Source organism: Dermochelys coriacea, chromosome 7 (genome assembly GCF_009764565.3).
Source record: "Dermochelys coriacea isolate rDerCor1 chromosome 7, rDerCor1.pri.v4, whole genome shotgun sequence".
Classification (NCBI taxonomy): Eukaryota; Metazoa; Chordata; order Testudines; family Dermochelyidae; genus Dermochelys; species Dermochelys coriacea.
Genome location: NC_050074.1, coordinates 31,829,002 through 31,840,426, shown reverse-complemented (window position 1 = coordinate 31,840,426; position 11,425 = coordinate 31,829,002). Strand labels below are relative to the sequence as shown.

Here is an 11,425-nt window from a genome sequence, read left to right as displayed (position 1 = left end):
TATCTACTCTGGGCCGCTGATGGGTAACAGAAGAGACAAGATTACTGTTAATGATGTAATTCTTAGGTATAATATTTATTTTGGTTTCCATTACATGGCCCTGATCTGTATCTTTTGTACATGCCGGTAAATTGTTTGAACAGAAAACATCTCTTCTGCATGGTGGAGTGTTTCTGGTCTGAAGAAGTTTAACGATGCTATCGCTATCCAAAGAAGAGAGCCAGAATACTTAACCCCATCATTGCGACAATACTAATGTCCTTTGCATGATTAGCCTGGAAACAAAAAGAATCCCCGAGTAGTCAGGCAGACTCCAGACAACTCAAGAATCTCCCAGAATGCAGCCTGCTCATTGGCACTTTGTCTCAATAGGCTTCTCATGGGGAGGGCCGGGGTAAAGCACACTGCAGATAAAGCATTTTAACCTTGTTATCCGCAGCATTGATGTTCAATCCTAGCTGGCTGAAGACAGCGTTATGCAGGAGGTGTTAATGCTGCCGCTGAACTTTAGACAAATCACAGACTGTAAAAATCACTGGGTTTACTAACTAGCTTTCCTTCAGGCTAAATGGAAGCAGCAATTAAATGTCCCTTTAGGTAGTGATAGCTGAAACAATAGGAAGCCAGGGTCCAAGGCCAGGCTGATCAGAAGCTGAGCTAAGTGGTTGGAAGAGGACTGATTGCATACATAGGGGCTGGGGGATTGATTGGATTTGTATGTGTGTGAGAGATCAAAAGCCAAGAGAAGCAGGGGGGAGCATAACCTTAAAAGAGAGTAGAGACAGGGATTCTTGGGCACACAGAGTTCGCTTGAAACAGGCTTGGATTTCTGAACAAGGAAACTACCAGATGTTGTTTGTTCCCATAGTCACCAACTCTGTGGGTGCTCTGGGGCTGGAGCACCCACGGGGAAAAAAAAAACAGTGTGTGCTCAGCACCCATGAGCAGCCCTGCAGATCAGCTCCTCTTCCTCCCTCCTAGCGCCTCCTGCCAGCCGTGATCAGCTGTTCAGCGGCATGCAGGAAGCGCTGGGAGGAGCGGGGGCAGGAAGAGGCGGGGAAGGGGGTTGAATGGAACAGGAAGGGGTGGGATGGGGGCAGGAAGAGGCTGAGTGGGGACTGGGGTGAAGTGAGGGTGGGGCCTGGTGTGAAACAGGGATAGAGCACCACCCAGGAACACTGGAAGTCAGCGCCTATGTTTGTTCTTACTGCGTTCAGGGAAACTGGGCTTTTTGTGCATTCTTTGTAAATACATAGGATTGCATCAACAAATAGGACTGACGTGTGTTATTGATTTCTCTTCCCTAATGGAATCAAGCCAGAAAGGCCCTGAATATTGGCAAACCACTCAGACTAAAATGGAGCATCAACTGAGGCTGGAAAAATATCCACCAGTCAGGCTGTGTGGTTTGTAGATGTCTGCTTTGTTCAGAAAAGCTCAGTGGGTTTTCTAGGTATTTGTACAACCCTGACCACTGTCATGTCTGAGTGCCTCATGAACATTAGTGTATGTATCCTCACAAACCTCTGGGAGACAGGGCAGTGCCATTATCCCCATGATATAACTGAGGCATAGTGTGACTAAATGACTTGCCCAAGGTCATAGAGGAAGCCTGTGGCAGAGGAGGGGGTTGAGGTGAAGGAGAGCATGAAGATTGGTACTAGAGGAGTACTTGTGGCACCTTAGAGACTAACAAATTTATTAGAGCATAAGCTTTCGTGAGCTACAGCTCACTTCATCGGATGCATCTCACGAAAGCTTATGCTCTAATAAATTTGTTAGTCTCTAAGGTGCCACAAGTACTCCTTTTCTTTTTGCGAATACAGACTAACACGGCTGCTACTCTGAAACCTGGTACTAGAGGGTGAGGGATGGCAATGGGAGGTGAACAGGGGCTGCTGGGGAGCCGTGTGTGATGTCAGTGTGGAGGCCTGGGGGCTGGCAGCAGGTGGCATGGAAGCAGATGCTGCAGAGGGGCAAGGGCTAGTGCTGGTCATAGTGTTTTTAGTGCCCCAACTGTCTTAAGCCAGGTCTGGTAGAAATTTCAGTTGGCAAAGGAACAACCTTGATGTTCACCTCACCAGAAATCAGATACCTGCTAAAGGTCCCTTACATGCATCAAACGAGTTGTGGGCTCCTCCTGCAGTCCCCTCCCTGCTCCTCCCTCAGATCTGTTCTGCTTGCTAGGCGTCAGCACGTGGACTTGCCTGTCCCACAGACACAGGTAACAATAACCCACACCCGGTCAGTTACATACTTGTCACTTATTGCTTTGTTGTAGTGCATCTCATTAGCAAAGTGTTTGCTGTTCTCAGCCAAGACTTTATATGTCCTTTTCTCCCCAACTCTTTTGTTCACCTGGGCTATGATTCTGGGCACTGGATACACTTGCAGGGTCTTGTCATGCTTGTTGTTGACCCAATAGTTGCAGTTCCCTACAACACGTTTGAGGCGCTGTTTCTTCACCAGCACCTGGCCGTTGATGGAGGCAAGAGAGCCCGAGGCAACAGAGCCCAAGTCAGGCCTTTCAGTCACAGCTGGAGATCAGAGACAGAAAGGCAGGCTGTGAGCTCATTCCTATGGCCAGAGCCCACACCCACCTTCCAGTTGTCCTTGCTGGTGCCTACTACATCATATTGCCATGCTGAATGGTGCTAATGGCTGCCATCAAGGTGGGTCTTAGACCCAAAGACAAGGGGGATGTCAAGCCCCTTCTTTCTGGCTCAATATAAGGAGCAATGAAGCTCATTGACATGGTTTAAACCAGCTGCAGATAGTGGGACTTCCACCCAAGACGCTAAGCCACAGGGCTAGGCCAGAGCTAACTCAAGTGGTTTAGCAGGGGCTAGGCAATGGGTGTTGGAAGCAGGAAGCCAAGAGAATGAGTCATGAGTAGAGCCTTGCAAATCCGCAGATATCCACGGATCATTTCTGCAGATAGTGGATTGGATATGGATATAAACACTCGGGCAGCCTGTGGGCATAGCAGGGGCATAGTGCCCTCAGGGTCGGCGGCCAACAGCCAGTGGCTGGGGTGGCTGAAGTTGGGGCTGTCCAGCACCTGCTCACTGCACTGCTTCCTGTCCAGTAGATCAGGCCCCTTGGGCAGCGACAGCATCCCCACCAAGGCCCAGTCCGGCAGCACTGTCCACGTTCCCGGCCCGCTGGCTCCTGGGCAGTGGGGCCTACCCCCGAGTCATGGGGATTGAAACAGGCAGGGCCCTGGTGCCCCAACCGTTCGCCCCGCTGTAACGTAACATGCACTGCTCCTGCCATGCCATCGCTTGTGAGCCCACGGGAGCAGCATGCAATGTGCCACCCCTGTACTGCCTGTTCTCGAGACTCCACCCCTGCACTGCCCTTGCCTCTGCACCATCCCTTCTCCTTGAGACCCTACCCCTACACCACCCCTTACCCCCAGTCCCTGCCCTGGCACCACCTCTTCCCTGCAAGACCCCGCTCCCCACTCATCTCCACTCCTCTCCCTGGCTCCTAGCCCTTGTGAGACTGCTTGCTGCTGCAGGTGTGGTGCAGATGCGGGTACACATAAAAGATGGCTAGTGGATCGCAGGTCAGATGCACATTGATTCTGGCAGATGCGGATCCACAGTTTTGTATCCCCTGTGAAAAAGCTTCGACCTTGTCTCAGTGGGTCTCGCGCTGCCAGGCACGTTAGGCTAGCCTCAGAGATTCACTGTGACCCTCCACGTAGCTCTTCTCTCTAAAGGCCAGGGTCACAGCCTACTGAGCCCTTTTCATCATAAGCCAGTAAGGGAGGTGGGAAGAAGCAACCCTCCCTCACACAATCTCTGTTGTCTCAGTCTCTGTGATTAATCGGGGTGGGCGGAGACCCAGGCTCACCCTCTACTCCGAGCTCTAGCCAAGGGACCCTAATAGTCAGGGCCATCCCTACCCATATGCAAACTATGCAGCTGCATAGGGCACCAGGAAATTTGGGGCACCAAATTGCCCAAGATTCCCTGGTGCCCTATGCAGCTGTGTGCTGCATCCAGCTCCAGCAGCCAGCCCGATCCCCCGGATGGCTAAGCCAATCCCTCATGGGCTGCGTACAGCAGAGCCCAGGATAGCTGCCTGTGCTCCTGCCCTGCCCCACCTCTTCCCCTCAGCCCCCACCTCTTCCCACTCCAGCCACACCCCTTCTTCCCCCCCCCCCAACCCCATGGCTATGCATCCCAGGAGATTGCAGCAGGAGTCAGGCCCGTCCTGCACTCACCAGGCAGCAGGAAGTGGAGCAACCAGCCACAGCCTACTCCACTATACCAGCTCCCAGCCATGCCACTGGTGAGTGCTGGGGGGCAGCCTCCCCTTCCCCTAAGCCTGAGAGCAGAGCAGACTGGGGCCAGGTCACTCCATTTCCCACCACCCCCTGAGTGCAGGGGCGGGCCCAACTCCTGCTGCCTTCCTGCACTGGCTGCTCCTGCCTCCCAAAGCCCTTGGGCACAACCCCCTCTACCCCCCCCCCAGGGGCCTGGGACACACACACACACCCCAGAGGCCCAGGGCCAGCCCCCCCCACCCCCCCCAGGGGGCTGCATAGGGCACCACAATTGCTAGGGACTGCCCTGCTAATAGTAGTAGCTATTGGTAGCTGACTTTTTGAAACAGGACGAGTACAATTCCCTTGGCCACTTCCTGACAGCAGCCCCCCCACTTCCTCAACATCTATTTCACCCTTATCTCAGGGCCTCCTTCCTTGTGCCTGATAGGGTTTGTACAGCCTAGTTTTTCCAGCAGCATAGCTTCCTCCTACAGCTCCTGACATGCACACCTAACTGACTCGCTGGGAGGCTTTTAACTTGTTCCAGCCAGCCCTTGATTGGCTTCAGGTGTCCCAATCAACCTAGCTGTCTCCACTGCTTTCTAGAAGGATCTTAATTGGCCCCAGGTGTCTTAATTGACCTGGAGCAACTGCCATTTGGTTACCATGGTAACACGGATTTGTTTAGCCTGGGGCTAATATACTTGTTTCTCACTACTTTCCTATAGTCATCTGGCCTTGCCCCGTCACGCCACACAGGGATCTAGTCATGAGCATGACACTGAGCAGAAGGAGAGAGCCAGGGCTTCTTGGGCACACAGCCCACTGGAGAGGCAGACTCAGGGAGTTCTGAGCAAGGAAACTGCCAGCTGTTTCTTTGTTTTTACTGCATTCAAGGAAACAGGATTATGTGTCCATTCCTTGTAAAAAAAACAAATTTGTACCAAAGGATACACCTGATTCAGATCATCAATTTCTCACCTTAACAAAAACAACACTGCCAGGCCCCAAATATCAGCTAGCAACAACGTGTACACATGTATTGTGAGAGTTGGCAACAATTTCCTTGCGAGTCTCATGATATTTGATGTTCATTTTAAATATCCAGCTTCTGAAGTCCTGTGATTACACAAGACTCTCAGCTTTCATATAAAAAGAAAATAAAAGTTTCTAACCCATATGTGTGCAGAGAAAAACTTGAAAACGTGGCCCCTAGAGGCTTGAACCCCTGAATGCAAATGAACAGAACCCCATCTTTATTATTTGAAAAGTATCTTGTGACTTCTTGGAGCCTGATTTATGATGTTTGAGTTCCTGGGACAAGGAGCACTACTCATTGATGGCTACTTTCTATCCCCAACGCAGCCTTAGCAGGATAGCTAGGAGGATCCAAGAAGGATATGGGCAAATTGAAGAGAGTCCAAAGGACAGCAACAATGATAATCAGAAGTTTAGAAAATATGACCCCTGAGGAAAGGTTGGAAGAACTTGGCATGTTTAGCGTATAGATGCCTGCCTCTCCTGACAGTCCTGTATCCCAAGGAGCTCTCCCTCAGGGCCACGCTGCTAGTGCTTCTCTGGCTTTTTTTTGGCGTTCTGCTTGTCTTTTTGTCTCTGCTCTGACACCAACAACGGCTGCTACTCTGAAAACTGAACCAAACAATGCCCTAGCCCCTGTGTTTTCAATCAGTCCCAGGAAAGTGCCTCCTCTTATCCCTGAGTTTTCTTGCCCTGCCTTTCCCAAGAGGCCCAGAGTCTTGGGCAGTGGCTTCTATTGTTTCATCTTTCATTATGTAAAGAAACTTAATTGCTTCTTCCATTTAGTCTGAATGCAGGGCAGCTAGCAGGCCCATAAGCTGTAATGAGGTCTGTGACTTCCTAGATCAAAGACATGCTTGAGGGCAACCATTAACTCTTTCCTGTCCTCTTTGGTTAAAAGTAGAACTGTTAAAAAAAGGAATTTCTGTCCCACAGGAAATGCCAACATTAGTTTTCATCCTGAATCAGAACGAAAAGTCAAAATGACTGAAACCTGCTTGTGCAACAAAAAATTCCCAAAATATTTTTGATTCAATTTTTGATCAAAATGAAACAATTCTAACATCCCTGAATGGAAACATTTCACTTCAGGTCAGCATTAATCTCTGCATCTACCTGAGCTGCTGTGGGCCTCATGGGAGTTGTAGTTCCTGGTCTTCGGGTCTTTCATGGGCTCCCTATGATGCCCTGCAGCAGCTCAGCCCCATGGACGGCCACTGTGCCTCATGAAAGATGTGGTTCCAATGGGGAGCAGGGGGAAATGGAAAGCATGAGAGACCCAGAACTAGAACTCACACAAGGCAGCCTGGCAAATTAGAGGGAGGAAAAGATTAATGTTGGCCTGAAACGATATGCTTTGTTTCGATTTTCCTGCTGGAAATTTCCACTGAAAGCTATTTTTTCCCATGGCAAAACCCCAGTTTTGGATGGGAAAAGGTTTCTTTGGAAACTTGTCAACCAGCCCGAGTCACAAATGCCAAGAACCAAAATGACAAGAACCAAAAGAGACTGGAGAGGACAAAAAATCTGTTGTCTCGATCTGTCACTTTTGTGCATTAAATGGCATGATTGCATGCCCTGTTTCCCCAATGTAGTCAGTTTCTCCTGTGTGAAAAAAAGAAAAGGAGTACTTGTGACACCTTAGAGACTAACAAATTTATTTGAGCATAAACTTTCATGAGCTACAGCTCACTTAATCGGATGCATTCAGTGAGTGTAGGGTCTATCAAAGCAGAGCGGAGAGAAAAAATGTGTTTTAAACACTTTTTATAAACAGGAAAAAAGGGATTGTGCAAAACCGCAAAAATGGCAGGAGGGGCTCAGGAGGGACTGTTATGGGTACACCAAGCAGCAAGATGAGCAATTGAAGCTAAAGGACAATGTTGGCACAAGAATGACTGGAGATAAACTGGCCAGGAATCAATTGAGGTTGGAGAGGAGAAGAAGATTGCTACCCATCAGAGCTAGGAGGTTCTGGAGCAGCTTCTCTATTGGAGGAGTTGGGGGGCAAATACCCGCAGCTCGTTTGAGGATGGAGCCGGATACATTCCTGAGCAGGATTGTATGAGGGGGTTGGCTGCGCTAGCAGGGACTGGACTCAATGACCCAGGAGAAGTGAGCTTGAGAACATGTATCTGTTAGTTCAAAGGCTTTAACTAGCTGCCTCAAAATAAACCTCTTTGCAGAATAGCCATTAGAGGGCGGCCAAAGACACAATGTATGGGCTATAAAACGACATAGGTGAATGATGGATTTTTTAATTAGCTGACAATTCTGACAAATAAATGAATAAAACAAATGGTTTTTTTGGGGTTGACTCAAAAATGAATTTTTTAAATTTTTTGGAGAATCCAAAGTTTGTGTGAAAAAAATTAATTTGGGGGCGAACTAAAGCTTTTGTTTCAAGCATCTCTACACGTTTTTTAAAAAATTTTTAAAATAAAATGTTGAAACTAAAAAAATCAAAATGTTTAGGGTTTAGTTTTGAATTTTTATTTATTTTATTTAACCAACAATTTGGCAAAATTAACACAAATTTGCCAAATGTTTCTGTGTCCTCAAATCTGCATTTTTTTCACACACACACAAAAAGCGTAGGATGCAAAATGTCCCCCAGCGTTAGTTACAGGTACTTGAGAACCTAGAGCATGAACCTGCCTCGGCCTGATCTGCATGGTATCTCACCAGCTCTCTGCTGGATGCTTCACATAAGGAACCAAAGCCACCCATCTTGCCTGTTAAATGGACAACATCATCGTCTCCCACATAGACACACCAGTGCTTGTAAAACCCTCGCATCCAATGCATCCGATGAAGTGAGCTGTAGCTCACGAAAGCTTATGCTCTAATAAATTTGTTAGTCTCTAAAGTACTCCTTTTCTTTTTGCGAATACAGACTAACACGGCTGCTACTCTGAAACCTGTAAAACCCTCGGTCAATCTCAATCAGGTCTCCGGAGTTGGGTTTCCGCTGCAGGAGAAAAAATTATTGTCCAGTCAAAATGGCAGGGAGACATGGTAGCTGCTGAGTGATCAGAGACAAAAGGAAAAGATGCCCTGGGCTTGTAGTAACTCAAAAGCTAGCGGTAAGGGACTTTCACTGGAGACAGAAGTAGTCAATTGACACTGGAAATAAGGATGTTTCTACCTATCAGAGGAGGGAGGTACTGGAGCAGCCACAGGGCCAAACTTATGGGTGGGCGATGTAGGTGATTGCCGAGGGCAACCTCGTCAAGAGACAAGGAGCGGAGTGCACCTGGGGTACAAGACCACAGAAGGGAGCTCGGGGCAATGCGGGAGGAGGCAGAGGAGCCTGGGGTGATAGTGGGGTAGGGACCCAGGGGAGCAGTGGGGCCCAGGAGTGTTTACCACCCACCCTCCCCGCAAGGGTCCACTATGCTGGTGTGGTCTCAGGAATTCTACGAAGACATGGCACTTCCATCCAATAAGTGATTGACACAAGCAGTTCAAACACACAATGCCTTTTAATAGCACAAAAATCCTTATTGCAATAAGTTAAAGCACCCCGAATTGCTACTATATACAATCCAAGGTGATGCTGAATGAGCAGCGCCCTGCTTCCAATGGCCAGTTGTCTATGGGTCGTTGGGATAGGGAGAATAATTTGTGACAGCGGCTCTTGCTAGCAGTTCTTAAGCAGCAGCAGTGTCTCTCCATGGTTTCCTTGCTCTTGTTCATCTCTATAGTTATGACTTTGGCCATGCACCAACGTTGTCGTTAAGCACTTGCTGCTGCACTCAATGTCATGACCTGCTGCTTTACCACTGTTCGCAGTTTTTCCACAAGCTTGCTATTTTTCTGCCCAACATCATGTCTATGTGAGCTGCCTGCTTTCAGGTAAGGTGGAAAGGGTTTCAAAATGGAGTAACTCTTGTTTTCCGCTGTCCAGGGGCACCAAAATACAAATTCTCCCAGGGCGCATTTTCCCTAAGGTTGACCCTGAGCAGCCTCCCAATAGGACGAGTGGGGACACACAGCCCATTTAGTTTGAAGATGGAGGTGGCAACGTTTCTGACTGGGATGATATGATGGGGCTGGCTGGGGATAACAGGGATGGGACTCAGGGACCCAGGAGGTCCCACCCAGTCTACATCCTATGTTCCATTATTCAATTAATTTTCACTCATAAACTAATCAACACATTCCCTTGTACATTCTCAGAAAAATCATTGTGGGCTCAAAGGGTAGGTCTGGTCATTTTGCAAGAACACCCTGTATTCTCTGTGTATAACAGGTTGTTTCAGGTGCAAAATTCAATGTCTCCTTCCCTATGGAGCCAAAACAGGCACCTTCATAGTAATTTGTTTTTACATAGCACTTAGTCTTGCCACAGCCAGCTGTTTGATAGTTATTGTATCAGTTGCTATATGATTACAGGGGCTTATTCCAGCAAGAAGCAAAACAGAGGACTCAAAATTGCTTATTTGCTGTTTATAATCACAGAACACCAGAGTCAGCCAAAGGCTTTTGATAAGGATTTTTGCGCTAATTCCTTTGTGGGGAGGAAGTGCTGCCCTGAGCTGTCTCCTCTTTTTTTCTATTGGTCCTGGTCACTTTCATTTTCTTCATTTCTGATTTCCAACAGAAAGAGCCTGAGAGTCAGAGATTCCTGGTCTCCATCCGATTTATGAGGCTGGTGTAATGGAATGCCTATCCTAATAGAATCCTTATTTATGTGGCTATAATCCACAAAAGTGTGGCATACCAGAATAAAACAATTCAGATAAGTGGAGCCACACACTCCCTGAATGAGATCAATGATTGAACACCTAGCTGAGAAAACGTGGGCTGAAAAAAATGGATAAAACTTCTCTTGGAAAACAATGTTTATCCAATATAATTCATAGCCTGAACTGAATTCCTTTATCTGTGTATTTCTCTCTCTCTTTTCATATGGATGTAAGAAAATAATTTATGCTGTTACTACATTTTTATTAAAGATAAATATTTAACTAAATTAACCCCACCCCATCATCTTTTAGTGCATCAGAACCTGTATATAATGAGGTGAAGAGATTAACTGGCTGGACTGTCCAAAGGGCTAGCTCACAGCAATACCCATTTCCTGTTGGCTGGCTGGACGTTTTTGAAAATGTGGACCTTTCATTTACGTGCCTAAATGGGAGCTGGTGTCTCTGGAAAATCCATCCCTTCCATCATCTGCTTCCTTAGTAACAGAACTGGTCAGGAATTTTTCAGTGCAACGTTTTTCCATCTGCAAATGGCAATTTGTCAAAGTGGAAATGTTCCTTCTTAACAGTGCGAGTAACTAAGTATTGGAACAACTTACCTAGGGTCATGGTGGATTCTCCATGACTGACCATTCTGAATTCAAGATTGAATGTTTTTTCTAAAAGCTCTGCTCTAGGAATTATTTTGGGGGAGTTTGCTGGCCTTCGTTAGACAGGAGGTCTGACTAGATTATCACAATGGTCCCTTTTGGCCTTGGATCTATGGTTCTATGAAGCTATGAATAAAGGACAAGCCCAATGCAAGTTATTCTTATATACAAGCCATTTCAGTTAGTACTTACTCCTTTAAGTGGCATTTTTGTTGAGCTTCAGAAGCAGAATGATTTATTTTCTCAGAGTTTCCTTGTTTTAAAGAAATTAAGGTTTCAGTTTCCCCTTGACTAATTCAAACGTGTCACCTACGTAAATCCTCAGTAACTGATAAAAGAAACGTAGGCCTTGTTTACACTGCCACATTACAGTGCTGCAACTTTCTTGCTCAGGGTGTGAAAAAACACTCCCCTGAGCGCTGCAAATTTCAGCGTTGTAAAATGGCAGTGTAGACAATGCACCAGCGCTGGTAGCTATTCCCCTTTTTACAGCACTGGGAGAGCTCTCTCTCTCAGCACTGGTGCCACGACTACACAGCCGTGATAAAGCGCTGCCACGGCCTCACTTTAACATTGCTAGTGAAGACATACCCTTAGGTGTTTGCATCCCATCTAAGTAGCATGAATGGATTGTTGTGGTTCCTGGGTAACCTGTTTAGCTCATTGCTGGAAAAGAAAAGCTAAAATCAGACCAGACATGAGGCAGATTCATTGCCATAAGTATCATCAAGAAAGGAGAGCGTGGC

The 11,425-nt window shown here is 47.3% G+C and overlaps 1 protein-coding gene across 1 annotated transcript; it reads right to left on the bottom strand.

Annotated features, from left to right (window-relative positions):
* Positions 1 to 238: 238 nt before the first annotated feature.
* LOC122461003 (phospholipase A and acyltransferase 3-like) lies at positions 239 to 10,638 on the bottom strand. The gene is made up of 3 exons (XM_043518663.1): positions 10,629 to 10,638; positions 2,258 to 2,537; positions 239 to 275 (listed from the first exon to the last, which is right to left on the bottom strand). The coding sequence occupies exons 1-3, from the start codon at positions 10,636 to 10,638 to the stop codon at positions 239 to 241; spliced, it is 327 nt and encodes a 108-aa protein (XP_043374598.1).
* Between the last annotated feature and the right edge of the window lie 787 nt (positions 10,639 to 11,425).